The sequence below is a fragment of the Tursiops truncatus genome, chromosome 15 (genome assembly GCF_011762595.2).
Source record: "Tursiops truncatus isolate mTurTru1 chromosome 15, mTurTru1.mat.Y, whole genome shotgun sequence".
NCBI classification, from domain to species: Eukaryota; Metazoa; Chordata; class Mammalia; order Artiodactyla; family Delphinidae; genus Tursiops; species Tursiops truncatus.
Genome location: NC_047048.1, coordinates 9,725,220 through 9,746,895, shown reverse-complemented (window position 1 = coordinate 9,746,895; position 21,676 = coordinate 9,725,220). Strand labels below are relative to the sequence as shown.

At 57.1% G+C, this 21,676-nt stretch overlaps 1 protein-coding gene across 11 annotated transcripts in view; it reads right to left on the bottom strand.

The window, feature by feature from the left end:
* CLIP2 (CAP-Gly domain containing linker protein 2) overlaps positions 1-20,773 on the bottom strand; it is a 76,742-nt gene extending 55,969 nt beyond the window's left edge. For 2 of the 11 annotated variants that reach the window (XM_033839491.1, XM_033839493.2), the window contains exons 1-2: positions 20,080-20,413; positions 1,312-1,502 (exon numbers count right to left, since the gene is read on the bottom strand). In XM_033839491.1, the coding sequence (XP_033695382.1) occupies positions 1,312-1,435 (124 nt within the window). In that variant the 5' untranslated portion in view covers positions 1,436-1,502; positions 20,080-20,413. Of the gene's footprint in view, positions 1-1,311; positions 1,503-9,967; positions 10,116-14,895; positions 15,032-20,079; positions 20,422-20,629 lie in introns of those variants that run through there. The other 9 variants (XM_033839495.2, XM_033839496.2, XM_033839489.2 and 6 more) reach the window with 8 other exon arrangements.
* Between the last annotated feature and the right edge of the window lie 903 nt (positions 20,774-21,676).

Here is a 21,676-nt window from a genome sequence, read left to right as displayed (position 1 = left end):
TGTCAACTGCCCGTGCCTTTGGCTCAAACTTCACTTGACCCTACCCAGGGCCCAGATTGCCCAGTCTGGCCTGTGACTGGTTTTGCCTCTCCAAACTTCTATGCCAATCAGATGAGATGGACCCTGTCTTACCCTGCTGGCTGGAGTGTCGTCAAAGTGGGAATTTGTGCCAAAGATGTTCATCACAGCATTATTTACCAAAGTGAAAAATAAGAGGGCCTCCCTGGTGATGCAGTGGTTAAGAATCCACCTGCCAGTGCAGGCGACACGGGTTCGAGCCCTGGTCCGGGAAGATCCCACATGCCGGGAAGCAACTAAGCCCATGTGCCACAGCTACTGAGCCGGCGCTCTACAGCCCATGAGCCACAACTACTGAGCCCACGTGCCACAACTACTGAAGCCCACGCACCTAGAGCCCAAGCTCCGCAACAAGAGAAGCCACCGCAATGAGAAGCCGGTGCACCACAACCAAGAGTAGCCCCCGCTCGCCGCAACCAGAGGGAAGCCCGCGTGCAGCAAAGAAGACCCAATGCAGCCAAAAATAAAATAAATAAATTTATAAGAAAATAAAAAAGCAGATTTTCAAGTTGTATATGCAGCATGATTGCAAAGATATATATTAAAAAAAAAAGTGAAAGGATATAAACTAAAATAGTAATAGTTACCTCTAGGGAAGATTATAGGCCATTTTACCCCTACATCCAACTTTCCAAATATTACAGAGGGGGCTCTCTTACTTTTTATCACTAGAAAAAGCCAATAGCTAACAGCTGTCCTCAACCCATCTGCCTTCAGAGCTGGTGCATCCAGCCCGAGCACCTGGCCTTACCCCTGCCCTGCCAGGAACCCTCTGCCCACCAGCAGGACGACTAGAGGTTACACAAGTAAAGCTCAAAGGGCATAGGTCTGGGTGGTGACAAGAAAGCTGATGGGAAGATGGGGAGCATTTCAGACCCTGGAAGGGGAATGAGTGGGGGCAGGGAGGCTGGCAGAGGCTGGAGTTTGAATCGGCCTGTGTTTCCCAGGCTGAGTGATGTGGGCAAGTTGCCATGCCTCCCTGGGCCTCCATTTCCTCATCCCTAAGGGAAGCCAACAGTGGTACCGCCTCCCAAATTTGGAGGAGCGTGAAAAGGAACAATTGCACATAAAGCATGTGTCCCTGCCCGTTAACTTTCAAAGGGATGTGGTCAGACATCCAGAAGAACTTCTGGGAACGGCTGGCCTCCAGGCTGGTCAGGGAGCAGCCCAAGTTCCCTTGGCTCTTCCGGAAGAACCACTACCCACCCCCGCTCCACCCTTGGCCCCGCGCACCTTCCTTGGAGCCAGTGGCCGTCACAGTGGCAGAGGCCGAGGTTGATCCAGTGGACGTCCGGCCCATGGGGCTTGAGTGCTTCCCCCCGCGGCCGGGGGGCTTCAGGCCGCTGGGCTTCTGCATGGTGGTGCCACTCGGTGGGCAGAGAAGGGTCTGTGCAGGTCACGTGCTCTCCACCATCGTCACTCACCTGTGGGCAGAGAACAGGAGGGATCACATCACAACGTCACCAGATGGCAGAGCACCCCTGGCCCCGTGAGGCAGGGACCATGGTCATCCCCATTTTCTAGACAGGGAAACTGAGGTACAGAGAAGTGGCTGCGGGCGTGGGCCCAGCATGGCGGCGGCGCTGCCGGGACACGTGTTCCAGTCCGCCAGACTCTGGGTCGGGCACACACTCTCTCTTACATCCGGGACCCAGGAGGTGAAAATCGGGAGGAAGCTGGCTCAGGGGTCTGCGGCACAGGCTGTATTAACCCCAGCAGCCCCTTAGCAGGACCGTGCAGCTCAGCATGGCCACCAACAGCTGAATGCAGCTCTCACCACACAGCACTGGCCAGCAGATCCTGACATGCATGGGCAACCCAGTGGGTCACTCTCCAGTGGCCCCCACACCCTCTAGGACCAGCCAACAGCTCACATCCCTCAATGCAGGCTGGACAAAGCAACATCTAGTTTAATCAACCAGCCTCACCACACAGGCCATACGCCAGCTTTGGGTTCACCATCCAGCACTCACCCACTCCACCCCAGGTGCGGGGACACACACACAGAGGAGCTTACATCCGCCTCAACCCCCTGCCGGGACGGACTTGCCGTGCCCTCAGCCTGCCCTCCCGCGATTACAGCTCCCTGCTTTCACGACTAAGCAGAGAAAGATGCGATGCATATGGCCAATAGGGCACTAGTGTTTGACAAAGGGGATTCCTGAGAGGGGAAGCCCCCAATCTCCATGGTGATCAGCTCAGGGTACCAGGTGACAGAAAGATGGGACTGGCTGCAGGGGAGTTGGGGGAGAGGCACAAAGGACAGGCCCACATCCCCTACTCCCCCACTGTCTTGTGTGCACACCCTCTCTTCTACTAGGTATTCATGTAGGGCTCACCATAGGCCAGGCCCTGTCCTGCCCCAGAGCCGCAGGCAGGATGCGTCCTCCACCTAGGGGAGCACACTGTCCAGTGGGGAGAGGGGATGCAGAGCACAGCGGACGGACAGAGGATTTGGGGAGAAAGCATCACCCCCTCAGGACCTCGGGAACGGGGACATTAGTGCCTTCTGGACATTAAACTCATGCAGTAGGGGATGCCGCACCCTTCGCCCGTCCAGCCGTATCCTTATCCCACTCATGGTCACAGAATATTATTCCTTTTTAGAGAACCCTTTTCTCCATTCTTGAGCCATATGACTTACATGAGCTGACCCCCAATCCCCACACCTAGAGTGGACACATGACCCAGGCCTGGCCAGAGCCCCATGGTTAGCTGAAGGAAGATCATGTGACCCAAGGAGCATCAGGGCCTGGACTCTGGCTGGAACCTTTAGGAAAAGGTGCTCTTCTTGTTCTGGGGCTGTCTAGGTGTGGGATGAAAGCCAGGAGCTGCAGGATTACTACATAGAAGAGACTGCCAGGGAACAACGCCAACACAGAGAAAGCAGAGCTAAGTCCCAGGATTTGGAGGGCCTGGATCCAGCTGAACCTGAAGCTGGTCACTTGAGCCCTTCACTTACATCAGCCAACAAATCCTGACACACACAGGCATTGTTATGTCTTTTTGCCTAATTCTCTTTGAGGGACACTGTCACTTGCAACCAAAGAAGTTCTGACTAATACAGAAGCCAACCCACAATGCTCACAGCAGGAATATGTGTCCCCGGAAAGGCTCCCAAGCCAGCAGCATGAGCCAACAACACTATTACCGTCCTGGCATAGCCATGGGAAGGATCAGCTCCTCACACAGGGTGGTTAGACATAAGAGCAAAGGAAAATGAGCTCCTGCAAGGCACAAAGTAGTGGCACCTACATGCCCAGGTGGGCTGATGGGAGTATGAGGCATGCCTGCCAGCCTTGGCCTGCCCCCCAGAGTCCGCCAAATCCAACATTCTAATCCCCTGACCAACTCCCTGACACCCCGGGAATTCTGGGGCCCAGGAGTCACTCGCTGTCAGGCTTGGGTCAAGCTACAAATCATATATCTAACAAAGGTCATTTATTCACCAACATATGAAGAACCCTTACAACTTACTAATAAGACCTAATAAAAAAATGAACAAAAGATTTGAATACCCATGTCACCAGTGAAGATACGTAAACAGCAATAAGCACGTGAAAAGATGACCCACATCATTAGTCACAAGGGCAATGTGGATGAAAACCACAATGCGATACCACTTCACGCAGATCAGGATGGCTAAAATCAGAAAAACCGACAATATCAAGTGCTGACGAGGATGTCGAGTAATCAGGACAGATTGCTGGTAGAAATGAAAAACGGTGCAACCCCACTGGAAACCAGTTTGACAGTTGCTTAAAAAGTTAAATATAGGGGCTCCCCTGATGGCGCAGTGGTTGAGAATCTGCCTGCTAATGCAGGGGACACGGGTTCGAGCCCTGGTCTGGGAGGATCTCACATGCCACGGAGCAACTAGGCCCGTGAGCCACAACTACTGAGCCTGTGCGTCTGGAGCCTGTGCTCCGCAGCAAGAGAGGCCGCCATAGTGAGTGCCCCCCGCTTGCCACAACTAGAGGAAGCCCTTGCACAGAAACGAAGATGCAACACAGCAAAAATAAATAAATTAATTAATAAACTCCTACCCCCAACATCTTTAAAAAAAAAAGTTAAATATATACCTACCATATGACCCAACCACCCAAGCGAAATAAAAGCATATAACCATACAATCATTTGTAAAAAAAAAAAAAAAAAAGTTCATAGTGACCTTATTCACAATAGCCAAAACGTGGAAACAACCCAAATGTCCATCAACTGGTGAATATATAAACACAAAGTTCATCTAGACAATAGTACACAGTTGCCCCTCGGTATCCTTGGGGAATTGGTTCAGGACCCCTGAGGTTACCCAAATCCGAGGATGCCCAAGTCCCTCATATAAAATGGTACAGTGCAGTCAGCCCTCCACATCTGCAAATGCAGAACCCAACTGTTGACATTTGCAACAATATGGGTGAACCTCCAAAAACATTACACTAAGTGAAAGAAACCAGACCCAAAAGACTACATATAGTTTGATTCCACTTATTTGAAATTTCAAAACTATAGACACAGAAAGCAGATCAGCGGTTGCCAGGGGTTGAGAGCAGGGACTGACTTGAAACAGCCATGAGAGAACTTTCTGGGTGGTAGAAATGTTCTAACACTGGATTGTGGTGATGGCTACACACCTGTATGTTTATACTAAAAGTCATCAAACTGTACACTTAAAATGGATAGATTTAATAATGTGTAAATTAGATCTCAACTTTAAAAAAAAAATTCTATAAAAAATGAAATCCCTGGGCTTCCCTGGTGGCGCAGTGGTTAAGAATCCCCCTGCCAATGCAGGTCACACGGGTTTGAGCCCTGGTCTGGGAAGATCCCACATGCCGCGGAGCAACTAAACCTATGTGCCACAACTACTGAGCCTGCGCTCTAGAGCCTGCGTGCCACAACTACTGAAGCCCACGCTCCACAGCAAGAGAAGCCACCACAATGAGAAGCCCCCGCTCGCCGCAACTAGAGAAAGCCTGCGTGCAGCAATGAAGACCCAACGCAGCCAAAAAAAAAAAAAAAAAAGAAATCCCTGAAGGCTCCCCCTAGTAGTGCGATGGGCTTCAAGGCCCTCCTCACCACCTCCAAGGCTCTCCCTCACCCACTCCACTCCAGCCACACTAGCTCACACTAAGCACACTCCAGCCTCAGGGCCTTTGCACATGCTGTTCCCTCTGCCTGGAATGCTTTTCCTTCAAATATCCAGTGTGTTGCTCATCTCCTCCAATTATCTGCTCCAACGTCCCCTTCAAAGATTACAACCCCTCTCCAGCCCTCCCCAGCTTTGTTTTTCTCTACTGCACAAGGAAAAGACTTGAGTCTGTTTCCTGTGGTATCCTCAGCACTGATGGGATGCCTGGTGCCTATAGGTGCTCAGGAAAACACTTGAATGGATGAATGATGCTGGCTTATGGGGATGAGAGGCCCGGGAGGCCCCCGTCACCTCCTCAGGGCCCAGCCCTCAGGACTGAGTGGCTTGTAGTGAGCAGCCCAGCTGGCCGTCTGACACCACAGCTTTTCATGCAGCTGGTCTAGACTCCTCACTAGCCCACATGCCCTCTGAGACAGGGACCAGGCGTCATAACTGTGTCCGGCATTGGAGGCTCCCCAACCAGCCTTGCTGCCGATGACCCTGCATTTCCTTACCACTCGCCTGACCGTCTCCCACCTCCCAGACTCTGCCTGTGCCTTTTCTCCCACCTGCTTCACTTCACCTATTCCAACCACATATGGAACACTTAGCTCGATGCCTCCTCCTCCAGGAAGTCTCCCAGGATCTTTGACCCAGAGACCTCAGGATCACACACTGAGCCAAGGAGAGAAGATACCGTTCTCCTACCTTCATCATGCCTCCTGGGAGCCCACGGGTAACCCCAGGTGGGGCCACCGTCTCCTCTCTGAGAACCCAGCCCCAGCATGGCGCCCGGCACAGAGCTTGTGATTTGGAAACCCCGTATGAGAGCACACGTGCTACGGCCCAGAGGACAAAGGCCTTCAAGGCCACAAATCCCCAGGGACATTGTTCCCACGGGAGGCTTCTGGAGGCTCTCACAGTCACCCTCCTACCCTCCCAGACCCTGATGACCCAGCAGCGTCCAGCGTGAGGAACCTATTGTGTGCCAGGCCTTACGCCCTGATGAGGCGGTGGTCACCTTACAGGAGGAACATCCGATGCTCAAGAAAGTGCGGGGTCGAGCCCAAAGTCACACATGGCTCAGCAGCTGGGCTGGAACCAGACCCAGGTCTAGCCCTCCGCCTCCCTACACTGCCTGGTCCAGGCCTGGAATAACATTTGTGAGACCCCTGGCCTCTGGGGAGAGCACCCACGTGCCTCACGGACAAAGGAGACCAGAGGAGCTGGCGGGAGAGAGAAGAACCAAGGCTGCATTACTTGGCCCACCCCAGTCCCACCCCTGCCCCCGTGCAGGCCTCCGGTGCTGGGGGAACACAGGGAAGGGGAGATGGAGAGAAGAATGGTGAACAGGAAGAGGGGGAGGAGGCCCCTTTATGACTCAGCCCTGCTTGTGGGACAGAGGAAGAGAGGGGTTTCTTGGGAAAAGCTGGGACGTGGGGATAAGTTGGCCTCTGGCCACACTGCAGCCGATGGGGGAGGCCTGGGAGGAAGTAGATTCCAGTCTCATGGAGTCCAAACCCTAGACGCACCACGAGTGGCTGTGGGACCCTGGCTCCGCACGAGCCTCAGTGCCATCACCTGTAAAATGGGGGGGAAGCACTGCTGCTGTGCGGGGAGCACAAATGAGCGAGTCCATGAGACAGCCCCACGAATGTCCCTCTGTGCCCGGCGCGCAGGCTGTGTGGAAAGGGCAGCAGCACTACGATCTGGTCTCTATTACGTTCTCCAAAGGCCCGGGATGCACACCCCGCCTCCCCCAGGGAGCCGGGGCCCCGACAAGGCGGGTGTGGGAGAGGCGAGCAAGGGCGGGTGGCGTTCAGACCAACAGGCCCCCTTTGTGCCGCCCTCAATTACCATTTACCAAAGACAAACCCGGGCTGCGTTTCAGGGTTTCCATTTCAGCTGCCCTGGGGGTGGCGGGCTGCAGCTTCGGGGGCGGGGGATGAGGCCCAGGAACTTTCCACCAATCAGCGGCCCAGGGTGCGGCCCCGACAGAAGGGGGAAAGATGCCAACTAGGGCAGTGGAAAGCCCATGTCCTTGTGCCAGCGTCGCCCAGAGGGCATGGGAGGCGGGCACCAGGAAGCAGGCTCCCAGGACCAGACCTCAGCTCAGAGACCTCGGCCAAGAGCCACACCCTGGGCTCTCTTGCTGCCCAGCAGACGCAGCTCTCTGGGGGGGGGGGGGGGGGGGGGGCGCTCCTCCTGCCCACCCCGGGGGTCCCAGCAGTCGGGGTGCCCATGCTCCCCCCACCTCCTGAGCCTGTGACCCATGTGCCGGGCCACATGGCAGCCAGAGATGGACTTAGTGTGGCCCCTGCCCCCTCACTGCAGGCCCAAAGCCTCCAGACCACAGCAGTGCCGCGGGGCGAAGCGGGCGGTGGGAGGCGCACGGGGTGGGGGGCTGGGTCCAAGCTGGGGAAACTGCAGGGCACAGACTCCGCTCTGCCAGGTCAACCAAACAGCTAAGGATTTAGACTGCCTACAATGTGCAGGGGGTGGGTATCCAGGCGGGGGGAGGGGGTCTTCCGATCATGCCTAGGCATCAGGCTGAGGGGACGATGCGCCACGGAGGGCATCCGCCAGAGGACCCGCAGATCGGATGAGCATCTCGGCAAAACCTCTGGGAGCTAATGAGGAGGACGGGGTGCCGTGATAGACAGGGACTCCACGAGGCCTGAGCTGAGACGGAGGCAGGGGCTGGAGGGAACAGAGCAGGTGACAAGTACTGGTGGAGGAGGGCAGGTGGGAGGAGGTGGGGGGGAGGCAGGGCTGAGGACGGCAGAAGTCAGGAGAACCTCTCAACACCTGGAGGGACCTGGGAGCAGGAAGGGGCCAGGGTGGGGAGCTCATCTGGGGACAGGCTGGGTGCGAAGTGACTGAGGCCTGGGGCACCCACCTGGTGTGTAGTATACGGGGCTGGAGGCAGAGAAGAAAGGGAGCAGAGGGCACCGACCTGAGAGCACCCTGATGACAGCCGGGCCAGCTTTCGAGGAGAGGATGTTGTTAGGCTGGAGAGCAGCTGGGCCTCCCCAGTCAGCAGGGAAATGCAAATCCACGCTGCAAGGAGATCCCCTTTCCCACCCAATCAGATGGGCGAAAAGTCAAAAAGCCAGGTGATACCAAGTTGCTAGAAAGGCCTCCGGGAAAGGGCAGGTGGGCCAAGGGCTGGGCGAAGGGCAGGCACGGCCTGGGGGAACAGTGCAGGTGCAGTGGAGACTCGGCCGGGGACCGTGGCCGAGGGTCCTGGAGGCGCCTACATGGCGCTTATCCACGGCATCCCACGCGACGGCAAAAATGCAGTTTGGGGGATGGGAACGGGGCCGGGGCTGGGCAACTGGGGCTTCGTTTCTATTTGTAAGATTTGCTTCTTCCTCCTCCTCGTCTTTTTCTTGTAGGCCAGGCTGAATGGCAACGTGGGATCCTAGCTCCCCAACCAGGGAAGGGATCAAACCTGCACCCCCTGCACTGGAAGCGCGGAGTCTCGACCGCTGGAGCGCCAGGGAAGTCCCGAGATCTGCTCAAGCCCTGCAGGCTGTACGTGGGAGTTCACTGTGCCCTGTCTATTCTTTTTGAGTGCCTCAAATATTTCAGAACATTTTTTAAGTCAAAAAAATTTAAAGACAGACACCAGGGGACGGGGAGAGGAAACAGTTCCTCCCCTCCCCATGCACACCCACCAAGAGGAATGGGGGACAGGCCCCAAACAGAGTGAACCCCACGGGTGCTGACCGCCAGGCTCCCAAAGGCAGGCCCCTACGTGGGCGTGGCGTGGGCCCCCCCAGCTGCCCCACGGGGCATCCCAACACTCCCGCCTGCACTAGAAACCCAGTGCTACCCCAACCCCCATATCCAGCAGGGGCCCCAAGGGCGAGTGTGACCAACATCCCCATGGGCCTCCGCCCAGGCGGCACCCACTGCTTGTCCCACCCTGCTTGGAAAAGAGGCCCATTTTGTTCGCATGCGACTGAGGTGCAGGGAATTCCACCCAATGGTGAAGCGAGAATCGCCACGTGCAAGCACAGAGCAGAGGAGATCTGGGACAGCCCCCCCCCCCGCCCCCCGCGAGTCCTGCCAGCTCACACCAGCTGCCCCTCAGGCCTGGGAGAGCGGAGGAGACGGCGCCCGTCTGCCCGCGCCCCAGCCCCCCACCCACCCCTGCTCTCCCCCGGTCAGTGAGGCCGCGGGGCGGGCTGTGTGAGCCCAACATTCACACAGGGGCCGGCCAGCAGCGGGAGATGGGACGGGAGACCCCAGGAAGAATGTGGTGGTGGTGGGCCCGGCTTGGGGCCCCGAGTCGCCCTGGGAGTACCCAGGGGCCTGGTGGCCATCCAGAACCAGCGTGGGGAAGGGACCCAGCCAAGCCTCACGGCAGGGCCGGGGCAGGAACCCACGCCACACCAGCTGATATGGCTTCAAGGACGGGGAGGGAGGATGACGCTGGGAAGACGGCAGGGCATGCGTGCCAGCAGCTCGGACATGGGGTGCAGGGGCACCCGCGGGGCTGAGCGGGGAAGGACAGACCGACCTAAGAGCCCGTCGACTCCCCGCTTCCCTGGCACCTGCCGGGGGGAGACAAGCAGGGGCTGAGGCCGGAAGGCTGGCATCAGTGCCACACACCCACCATCCTACCATCCTCACGGCCTCTGAGCTCAGGCCTGCGGTTCTTACTTTGTAAAGTCAGTTGGTATCTTCCGTGTCCTGCCCACCCCCGGGGTGACTGCAGAGCCCTGGGAAGGGCCACCCTGTCAGTCCTACCTGAGCTGGACACACTGGGGTGTGGCCATCCTCCCCTCGAGCTTGGAGTTCAGATCCTGTCTCCTGGCAAAGGGGATCAGGGCTGGGAATTGGTTAGGACTCCGCACTCTCACTGCCGAGGGCCAGGGTTCAATCCCTGGTCGGGGAACTAAAATCCCATAAGCCATGTGGGGCAGCCAAAAAAAAAGAAGAAAAAAAGGATCAGGGCTGTGTCAGGTCTAGGGAGGGGAAGGAACGTCAATATACTTCCCTGTCTTACACACACGCATGCACACACAGTTGGCATGCTCAGAACCAGGGCACAGCCATGGCCCCAGAACCCACTCCTGGCTGTGTGGCCACCCACGGCCCCAGCAACTGGACATCTGTAGCCCTCCTGCTACTGGCCCAGAACACTGGGCAGGCATCACCCTGGCTCCGCTGGATGGGCTCCCCCATCAGGCCCAAAAAGAAGGGCTGGGGAACAACACACCTCAAGTTGCCCCCTGACCCACCTTTATTCCCACTTCACAGAATGGGAAAACTGAGGCCCAGGGCACAGGAGTGAAGCAAACAGGACAGTGAGCGTCAGCTGCCCAAATGAAGAAAACTTGTGCTGGCCAAGAAGGGCCCTAAGACCAGACAGAGTCAGAGGCCCAAGGTGGGGAGGGGCCTGCTGAGGTCGCCCAGCGATCAGGGGAACAGGAAGGAACGGGCTCTGGTATCCTGCCTTCCGGGCCAGGATGCTGACCCAGTCATCTTTCACTACTGCCTCCTTCGCTTCTGGTTTCCATGGCAGCCCCATCCAACACATCCAGGCCAGGGCAGCTGCAGGAAAGTCACCCCCATCTCCTGGGTTCTCCTCCCCAACCCAGCCTGTCGGGGTGGAATTTGCACACGCAACTCAAAATTACCCCTGAGCAAAGGAGAGTCTTTACAATAAGTGGTGTTGGATCAAATGGACAGCCACGTGGGAAAAAAATCATGCTCCCTTCTGCGGCTGGCAGAGTAATGGCCCCATCCCCAGTACTTGTGAACATGTCAGTTTACGTGGCAAAAGGGAATTAAGGTTGCAGAGAGAACGGTTGCTAATCAGCTGACCAGACAGAAGAAGATTATTCTGAATTATCCAGGCAGACTCAATGTAATCACAAGGGTCCTTATACGTGGAAGGGGGGAGGCAGGAGAGAGAGAAGCAAAGAGATGGCAGCCTGCAAAGGACCCGGTCCAACATTGCTGGCTTTGAGGATGGAGGCAGGGGCCAACAGCCAAAGCATGCGGGAGCCCTCTAGAAGCTGGAAAAGGCTTCTAGAAACAGATTTTTCCTTAGAGCCTCTAGAAGGAACGCAGTCCTGCTGACATCCTGCTGTTAGCCTGGTGAGATCCATTTCAGATTTCTGACCTCCAGAAGTGTAAGATAATACATTTCTGTTGTTTTCAACCACTAAGTCTGTGGTCATTTGTTAAAGTAGCCACAGGAAACTAATACACTTACTTCACATCGTACACAACAATCAACTCCAGATGGATAGAAGATCTAAACGTGAAAGGTAAAACAATACAGTTTTTAGAAGTAGACATGAAAGAAGATCTGCCTTAACGCTGGAGCAGGCAAAGGTTTCAACCCAGGAAGTGTTGAAAATAAGGGAAAAGACGGATGAACTGGACAATATTTAGAGCTCCCTTGCATCAAATGATACCAGTGGGGGTGGGTGGGGAGGGAGAGAAAGAATTTGTAATTCCTGTATTGTACAAAGGATTCCTATTCAGAATATGGAAATAACTCCAAAAATCGAGTTAGAAAAATCAGCAAAAGACCTGAACAGGCGCTTCACCAAAAAAAAAAGGGGGGGGGGAGTGGGTAATCAAAAGACCAATAAACAGGTGAAAAGATGTTCACCTTCATTAGCCATCATGCCAACACTACATCCTCCGGAATGTATAAAATGAAACACGGACCACACCACGCGTTGGTGAGGATGTGGAATATCGAGAACGCTCGTGCACTGCTAGTAGGAGTGGAAATTGGTGTAAGCAATGTGGAAGACAGTCTGGCATTACACACTTAAGCTGAGCATGACCAGCGATCCCACTCCTAGCTATGCCACCACAGAAAAGGGCACACACATGCACCAAAAGATATGGACTCTTCCTAATACTCCCGAACTGAAAATAACCCAAATTACCCCTCCATCAGGATGAGTAAATACCTGGTGGCTTAGTCACACAATGGAATAAAGCACAGCAATGAGAATATACAAAGTGTCAGTACAACCACGTGCAACAATACGTATGAACCTTGTGAATCTTGAGTGAAAGAAGGCAGATGTAAAGGTGCTTAGAGTGTGACCTTATCCTTCCATTTAAAAGGAAGTTCAGGGCTTCCCTGGTGGCGCAGTGGTTGAGAGTCCGCCTGCCGATGCAGGGGACGCGGGTTCATGCCCCGGTCCGGGAGGATCCCACATACCGCGGAGCGGCTGGGCCCGTGAGCCATGGCCGCTGAGCCTGCACATCCGGAGCCTGTGCTCCGCAATGGGAGAGGCCGCAGCAGTGAGAGGCCCGTGTACCGCAAAAAAAAAAAAAAAAAGCTCAAAGGCAGGCAAAATGTATTAATGGTGCTAGAAATCAGGGAAGGGGGTCACGCTTGGGTGGTCTGGAGAAGGGATGAACCAGGCAGGGGGCCATGGTTACCAGCAGGGCCAGCCAGGGCTGCTGGGGAAAGAAGGGGGGAGGAGGGGTAGAACTTGGTGGTCCCAGGGGTGAGGTCAGTCGCTAACAAGCTCTCAAAGTCAGTGTTTTCTTTTATTGCTTCCAGAAAGGCACTCCCCACCTCAATGCTCCCCAGCCACCAAATCCTGGCGGAGTGCCACCGCCACCCCACGCACACTCTGTCACATCTCCAGGCCTTTGCACACGCTGTTCCCTCTGCTAGAATACCCTTCCTCTCATTCGCTGGCATAAGCCCTAGACTCTCTCACTGACAGCAGCTTTAAAGGGCAGGTTCTTTGCATATCTTGTTGGTTTCAGGACTCACGGTACCTAGGACAGCGCCCAGCACATAGAGAAGCTCAAAAGATGTCTAAGGAATACATGAATGAATTAAATACAGTCCTCTGCCTCCATCATCCTTCCCATGTTGACTTGGAGGCCCACAATAGCTTGTCACACCCCATGGCCGCACTCACCGGTCGGCTTGGAGCTATCTTTGATAAGAACAGAGAGGATTAACTCACATTCTTCTGAATCCCAGCACTGAGCACACCCAGCACAAAGCCAGTGCTCACCAGTGGATCCAACAAGCAAAGAATCAGGTAGTGAGCTCCCTGTCTCTGGAGGGAATCAAGTAGAGACTGAGGCCTGCTCTCAGAGTGGGTTCCTGTTGCCCTGAGAGGCTCTCATGAGCTTGCACAGCAATTATTACTGTCAGTAAGGTTAACCAGAACCTGCTGAGCCCTGCCCCACGCCCCCAGGGCTGGTCCACTGCAGCAGTGCTCTTCACTGCGCCTGACTCTGAACCTGTGCGGTGTGCTGGGTGGTTCAGAGGGGATGAGGCTCTATCCCCTGCCAAGCTGTTTCAGCCCAAGGAATTCCCAGACCAGTAACATTTGTTCTGCTGCAGGCATGTCGGAGGCCTTTACAGATATTAACCTGTTCAGTCTTCACAGCAGCCCTGTGAAGAAGATACTGTTGGGAGCTCTACTAACAGGGAAACTGAGGCCCAGAGCCGGCAAGTCACTTGCCCGGGATGACACAACTGAGCAGCGGCAGGTGGGATTCGAACTCAGGCCCTCTGGCCATGGAGTTCACATTTTTTTTTTAATTAATTTACTAATTTATTTTTATTTTTGGCTGCGTTGGGTCTTCACTGCTGGGCACGGGCTTTCTCTAGTTGCGGCGAGTGGGGGCTACTCTTAGTTGCGGTGTGCGGGCTTCTCATTGCGGTGGCTTCCCTTGTTGTGGAGCATGGGCTCTAGGCACGTGGGCTTCAGTAGCTGTGGTGCGCGGGCTCTAGGCATGCGGGCTTCAGTAGCTGTGGTGCGCGGGTTTAGTTGCTCCGCGGCATGTGGGATCTTCCCTGACCAGGGCTCGAACCCGTGTCCCCTGCATTGGCAGGCGGATTCTTAACCACTGCGCCACCAGGGAAGTCCTGGAGTTCATGCTCTTAACCACTGCTCTTTACTTCCTCAGAACTGGGACCAACGCTCCTCCAGGCACAGGGTTGCAGGAACAAGGGCACAGATTTAAGCAGGAGGTCATGAGGGTGCCCCACGGCCCTGGGAGCCAAGGTCATGGTCCACAGCACCTCTGCCAGCTGGCCTGGCCCCCACTCGCCTCTGGCCTGTTTCCTGGGACCCCTCCCACCCAGCACCCTGATTCCAGCTTCCCTGAACTTCTCACTGCTCCTGAAGACACCCCAGCCCATCGCCTGCTCTGCTGGAATGTGTTCACCCCTCTTCTGCCCCTTAGCCAAGTCCTGGAGCCAAGTGGGTGTGTCCGGAGCTCTCTGCACACCCCTGTACCACAGCCCCTGAGGCCTCCTAGCAGGATGGGGATTCTCCAGCAGGGACCAGTCTGGCTCCTGGCTCACGAGGTCTCACCCAGCCCTGGAGCCCACTAGGCTCTCACGGAGGGGGCTGGCTGTGAGCATCAGCCCCAGCTCCCACAGCTGCTTGTAAGGATCCTCCAGGAGGAGAATTAGAAAGATCAGAAGGTGGCTGCCTTCCTCCAACCCCCCCACCCCACCACCGCATTCTAGACGTTGGTTCACGGGGACCCTACCCCAGAACCAGGACCACATTGTCCAGCCCCTCCCTGGAGCTGCCGCCCCTCACTCAGGCTTTCATGTTATATATAGCAGCAGCTTACACGAGACAATGTGACAATGCGAAGACACTCCAAACCCCTTATCCCCCTCGATCCGGCTGCTAGAAAGCTCAGAGTCAAATTACCGCCGATAGAAGGTGCCGCAGCTCCTCCAGCTTCATCTGATGTTTGCTACCCAGGGTTTCTCCTCGCTCTGATTTTCTCACAACTTTTTCATCCCGTTATACTGCATTTATCTTTGTAAATCACGTCAAGTCCTTTCTGGAATCGGACAAAGAAGACACGAGACCCTTTCAGATGCCTTCCCTCCTCTGCTCCGAGTTCCCAGTGCCCAGCTGAATGGGAAAGAAGCTGAATGAGAGCTGACGGAGCGAACTTACAAGCAGATGACGTTAAGCAGGGCACAGTCTACGGCAGAAAAGGGAACGGCAGGAGCGGGGTCAGCGCACAAGGTAGCCAAAAAAAAACAAATCGGGAAACACCAAACGTCATTCCCTCCTTCACCGCAGGGTCCGACAACCAGATGCCCGACTTCACAGTGGACTTGGAAGAATGGTGGGCTCCACGCTGAACCCCACCCCCGCCGGACACTCGACACCCTGCCGCCCAAACTTCTCCTTCCCTTTTCTCTCCCTGTGCCCATACGGAAGGCACTCCCTACCTACCCAAGTCCACCCACCCTTCGGGACGCAGCCCAGTCCTTTTCCCCCAGTCTCCTCAGCCTTCCCACACACCCCGTGCCCTGCCCGAGCAACCCTCGCGAGACTTGAACCACTCCCGGGGCAATGACCCCACTGGGCAGGGAGGCTCTTCTGCTCTGGCCTTAAAATGTTCCTCAAAGATGCTGGTGTCGTTTCCACTTTCAGGAAGGGGGCTGATGTCTTCCTAATTCAGCAAAAGCTTCTCAAAGGCAGGGTCCAAAACTAAGGTGTACTGTGCTCCCCCCACAGCGAGGGGCTGGCTTCCCCCCAGCCATCACCCTCGATGCTGCAGGTTGGAGGGCAGGACTGGGGCACCCCGGGGAGGAGATGGGTGCAAACAGGAGCAGATCAGCCCTGGACACCACAGGGTCACCTCCTTAGGGAGGAGAGATTAGAAAACCAGGCCCTCGGTGTGAGCCTCAAATTCCCCCCTCGCAGGGTGACAAAGGCACAGATGGAAGTGAGTGAGGAGTGGGCGTCTGTCTCTCTGGGCTGCAGCTGGAGTCAAAGGTAGGTTCCAGGGATGGAGCCAGAGCTGCTCCGGGAAGACGGAAGCCGGTAAGTGCACGAGGCCCCAGATTTATGCCTGTTAATAAAAACCACCTGATATGCTCTACCTTCTATTCAGAGGGGTAATGTTTCATTATCATTTTGAAGCGTTTCCTCTGAAAACTTGAGTTCTGTGTTACTGTTTCTGTGCGCCTGGCAGCACAGCCCAGAGGAAGGAGTGGTGGGACGGGGGCGGGGGGGGGGGGGCCCTGCCAGCAATCGCCACCCCCCCACACCAGTTCCCAGGTGCTGAAGGGAGAGCACATCCTCTGCCCCTGAGCCCGGGGCGGGGCAGGGGGGCGGGAGGCCTGAGGTGGGCTGCCAGGGACAGCGAGGCCACCACTCACCCCTTCTCCCCTAGCACACACCCCGCGTCATAACTGCAGCTGACACTGTACCAGCTGTGCCCAGCACTGTCTTCCACTCCCAGCCCCAGAGACCACGTGGCCTGCCCCGACCAGCGGAGGGGATGGGGTGGGCGCCCTCACCCAGGCTGGGCCCATCCAGCTCTTAGGCGCCCAGAGACTGAGGGGAGTGCCCTGGGTGGTCCTGGGGCCTCAAGCGGAAGCCACCATTCAGGGCGGCCATGCCGGCGATCCAGAGAGAGCAGCCTACAGGGAGAGGAGAAGGGACAGAGGCACTGGGAGAGGATGAGAAAATGAAACCACAGTCCAGAGAGAGCAAAGTCGGAGGAGGGGCTGCCTGCCAGCTTCCCGGGTCCTGGGGGAGCCAGGCCGAGCCAGGCTGCCTGCAACTGTTTCCTGCAAAGTTCCTTTCCTCTCAACTCCCCTTTCACTTAACCTAATTGGAGGCGGTTCCTGTTCCCTGCGACAAAATCCTAAGACATGTGTCAGGGCCCTCCCCCCGCTTCCAGCTCAGGGCCAGGCCCGCCCATCACGCCAGGGTCACTGGTCAGTTTATAAAAGGTGAGGCCTGTCTGGGTAGAGCCTTGCTGGGAAGGCAGGGCACAGCCAGCTGGGGGTGTCTGGACTTTGTACTTGAGCCAGTGAGGTGGAGGTGTTTGAGGAAGGCACCGCCAAAACCTCGCTTTCGGAAAATGAACCAGGTAGGCAGGTGGGTGGGGCGGGGGAAGGAAGCAGGTCTCCCAAGCACACAGTAGGTGTTTAACAAACGTGTGGAGAGCAAACAGGGAAACCTCTCCACATCTTGATTTCCTCATCCGTAAAATGGAGGCGACGGTATCAAGATATCCACAAACTAATACAGGCACTCAGAGCTTCAAACAGTTCCTGGCAGAGTAAGCATTCAATACGCATTGGGTTTGTTTGGTTTTTTTAACCTATACGAAGGCTGACATTCTCCCCAAGGGCCATCGGGCAGGTGCTTTGGTCTGAATGTGTCCCCCCTCACCCCACTTCATAGGTTGAAATCCTACCCCCCCAGGGAGACAGTATTAGGAGGTGGGGCCTTTGGGGGGTGATTAGGTCATGAGGGTGCATCCCTCATGAATGGGATTAGTGCCCTTGTAAAAGAGACCCCCAGAGAGCTCCCGAGCCCCTTCCACCACGTGAGGATACAAAAATAAATGCGACTTGGAAGACGGTCCTCACTCAACCATGCTGGCATGCTGCTCTCAGACTTCCAGCCTCCAGAGCTGTGAGAAATAGATGTGTTGTTGATAAGCCCCCCAGTCCTAGTATTTTGTTAGGACAGCTCAGACTAAGATAGCAGGGAACCAGGAGGGGTGAAGAACGCAGCTCCTCTCCTCTGGGTGTTGAAGCAGAGGTAGGGTAGGCGGCATCAATCTTTAGGGTGGCAAGGCCAGGGAGAAAAGGTCAAGAGAAAACTGTCCCCGACATCGTGGACCAGAGCAGAAGGAGCAAGGATGGCCAGGGCTGTGGGGATGGCGGCCTTCTCATCACCAAGGGAGGCTGGACCAGAGCTGAGAGAACAGCCCAGGGAGGAGGCTGCATTGAAGCAGAGAACAGCAGGGCCTTGGGCAGGGCTAAAGGCAGGACTACCTGACAGTGGACAAACAGCTGGGGAGGGGATGGGTCACTCGTGGGTGTAGAGGGAGGCTGGAGGGCCACCTAGTACAGCGGCGACAACAAACACCGGGCATTCTCTCCATCACAGTACACACTTTGCACACATCCATCCATTCAAGTCTCTCAATAACCCTAAAAGGTAGATACCTTAAGTATCCTCATTTTATAGATGGGGAAATTGAGGCAGAAAGAGGTATAGTGACTTGTCTGAGGTAACACAGCTAGTAAGTGGCAGGGCTGGGCTTTGAACCCAGGCTGTCAGGCTCTAGCATCCAAACTCTTAATCGCCAGAGTGGACAGCAGATGCTGAAAAGGGACTAGTGCCTCTGTGGGCGGCACCCCTTGGCATTTCAGGCTCTGGATACAAATTCCAGGCACCTCCTTCCCAGCCTGCTGGCTGCACCTGGGGGCTTACGGGTACACAGTCCTGTGTGCTGAGGGTCCCCCCAGGTCTCCTCCGCCAGACTCTTCTGCCTTTGAAACTCCTCTCCGTCCCATCCCCCTCCACCTGTCCCAGAGCCTGTATCCCAACACCCCTCCCAGGCCAGGCACTGCAGATGCCAGTGCATCCAGGGCTTATGGAGAAGGGCATCTAAGGAGCTCCACCTGGGAAAGTAGGAGGGACAGAACAATCCCTTCCCTCAACAGAACCTCTCTTGCCTTAAACCTCATGCCCCAGTCACCCAAATCCTTTGCTGCTCCTCTCAGCCACCAGCCACCAGGCCTCCCGCCTCCTCTTCTGACTCCTATCCCCTGCCAATGCTCTTTCCCCTCCCTCAAGCCCCCTTTGGCATCCTGACAGCAAACTTCTACAGTGACCTCTATCAAGCTCCCTGCTCCACCCCATCCTCCAGGTGTCCCTCCTCTGTGCTCCCAGCTCCCTCATCACTGCACTCGTCAAAGGCTGCTGGGCTGTGCTCCGTGGGAGCAGCGAGGCCCCAGTCCTGGGTACCTGTCGGCCCCTGGCAGTGCGGGGCCAGGTGACAGCAGCTGGATGAATGAAGAGCTCATTGTTTACATTACAACTGGTTGGGAGTCTCGCCCCACGTGGTATCCCTGCACCCTCCCCCTCCTCTGCCCACAACCCTAAGCCAGCAGCACCCCCACTAGCCTCCCAGGGCATCTTACAGGATGGAGGGCAGCCCCCCCCAGTATTGGACTCCCACTTCTCACCCAGAAGGGAGAGGCGGCATCTCAGAGGTTGGGGGATTCGCAGCTGGGTGTGTGACTCCCCACAAGGTGCCCCCTCCTATCCAGGGTGGGGCTGGGACTTGCATGGCAGTGCCCAGTGGGCACCCGCCCCGCCCAGGCCCTGCCTGAAGGACCCAAACGGGCGGGCCCTGGAGACCCAGCGAAGCATCCTCCGCGCGGCCACGGCCCCTCCCTGCGGGGAGGGCAGAAAATGTGCTGCCTCACCAGCCAGGAGCGCCAGCTTGGAGGGGGGGCACCCCTGCGGAAAGCCGCCCCAGCCCAGTCTCCCCCAACCCCCTCCGCCATGCACTTCAACCAAGTTGTGCAAAGGGCATTGGCCAGGCGACCCCGGCCAGCGGAGCGGGGGCTCCGTGTCCTCCCGGATCCTGGGGCTGCGTAGCCGCGCCCACCAGGCTCACCCCACCACCACCCTCACCCCACCCCCCTCCGCCGGGCCTGTGAGCCCAGAGCCCCGCGGCGCGTCCAGCCGCCCAGCGCTGCCCTTGGGAGGAAGAACGGGCGGCTCCCCAGTATATGTGCCGAAGCCCTGTTGGGGGCACCGAGGGTGCCGGTGATGCCTTCACCGAGAGGACCCGCAGCCCGGGAAGGGTCCGCCAACACCAGCAGCGCCCCCTCCTCGCCTACAGGCGACGGGGAAGTTGGGGGTGCACCCAGGACCAGCTCCCGCTCACGCCCACCCGCCAGCCCCCGACCCTTAGACCTCCCCCACACCCCGAAAATGCCTGCGGGCCGGCCGCCCCGCTTCGGACCAGGCCGGGGCTACCGCGGCCTCCCGCCTCCCTCCGTCCTTTGTTGCCCATCGAGCCCCCTCCCTCGGGGTCCCTCCGGCTGCTCCTACCTTCGCCCTTCCAGCATCAGGTTGAGCGGCGGGTGGCCGGGCACCCGGCCCCCTCCTCTCCCGGCCCGGGCGCCGCGGGGACAGAGGATGCTGCAGCCCCTCCCCGCGCGCCGCTGCCCACCGGCTGCAGCCCCTCCTGGCGCCCGGGGCTCCGCGTTCGCGCTCCGGGCCCGGGCCTCGCGCCGCGCGTGCGGCCGGCCGGGCGGCGGCGGGAAGGCGGGAGGCTCTGACCCTGGCAGCCCCGGCCGCCGCTGACCCTGGCAGCCCCGGCCGCCGCCTGCGCTCCCGGTGGCCGAGCAGAGCGGAGCTGAGGGGGAGCGGAGCGAGCGGCCGGGCTCCAGGAGGGAACAAAAGGGGCCGGCGCTAGGGCGGGCGCGGGAGGGCGGGGCCTGGCGCGGCGGGGGTCAGGCGCGCGCTCGCGCGGCCTCGCGTTTCTCAGGCTGCGGCGCCGCGCCGCAAGGGGGCGGGCGGGCGGAAAACGGAGTGGAGCCCTGTCCACCGCTTCCAGCGGCAGTCAATCGTGGGGCGTCCGAGGCGCGCCATCCCCTACCTCAGCTCTGGGCACCTATTGGTGCTTCAGTCGTGTTTGGCGGAAGAGCATCCTTCAGCCTTGCTCTGCTCACAAGGATGTCCCAGAGCACTGCGAGAGATGGAAGCTCGGGAAGCTGCGGAGAAGGTTGGGGAGGTTCCTGGAGTTTCCGGGAAGGCTTCACAGGGGAGGTGACGTTTGAACTGGACAGGAAGGGATGAGGAGGAGACAGGGTAGCTGACGTGCGAACTCCAGGTCTTACTGAGCTGTCTTGAGGCCAAAACGGGTGGGGACAAATGGCACGGGTGTCTTGGTGATTTTCTCCCAACACTAGTTTGGAAAAAGTGGTACCCAGGATACAGATTGAACCCTGCACCATCCTCCCCCGGCAGGAGCTGACTCCTACAATATCAGAGGATTGGGATAGCTACCCGCCTACCCCACATCCCCTACCATCCACCCCCTCCCAGGTAGGTCAAGGGCAGAGGCTAAGTGGCAGTCCAGGGATGAGAAGTAACTGAATCCCAACACCCAAGGTACCTGGCTGTGGTTGGCCTCTGTGCCTTTGTTCCCCGTTTTCCCCTTGATGAGCTAACCTCAGTTCCTTTGCCCTTGCTGGTTCCTCGCCACTTTCTGGGTTTGACAAATCCTATTTCCCCTTCAAAGCCCATCTCAAATTCACCTCCATCTCCCTTGCATATGGGAATGTGGGTGTGTCGTGGGAGGTGTGGTCTGTACAGTGAGACTGGGGAGGGCAGGCGCCAGGCCCAGTCTTATTTATATGCCCTGTGAATAAGTGCACTGCCTGGCCAAGGGTCGACATTCAATGACACTGTTTGAATGGATGAATTTGCTAAGTTGCTACCAACCATCTCTCCACCGGTATCCATAATCTCTGAGAAATGAATGAACCTCTTTTTTTTTGGCCGCGCTGCCTGGCATGCAGGATCTCAGTTCCCCGACCAGGGATGGAACCCGTGCCCCCTGCAGTGGAAGCGCGTAGTCTTAACCACTGGACCGCCAGGGAAGTCCTCTTCACCTCTTGAGCTGAGTTTCCCCACTGATAAA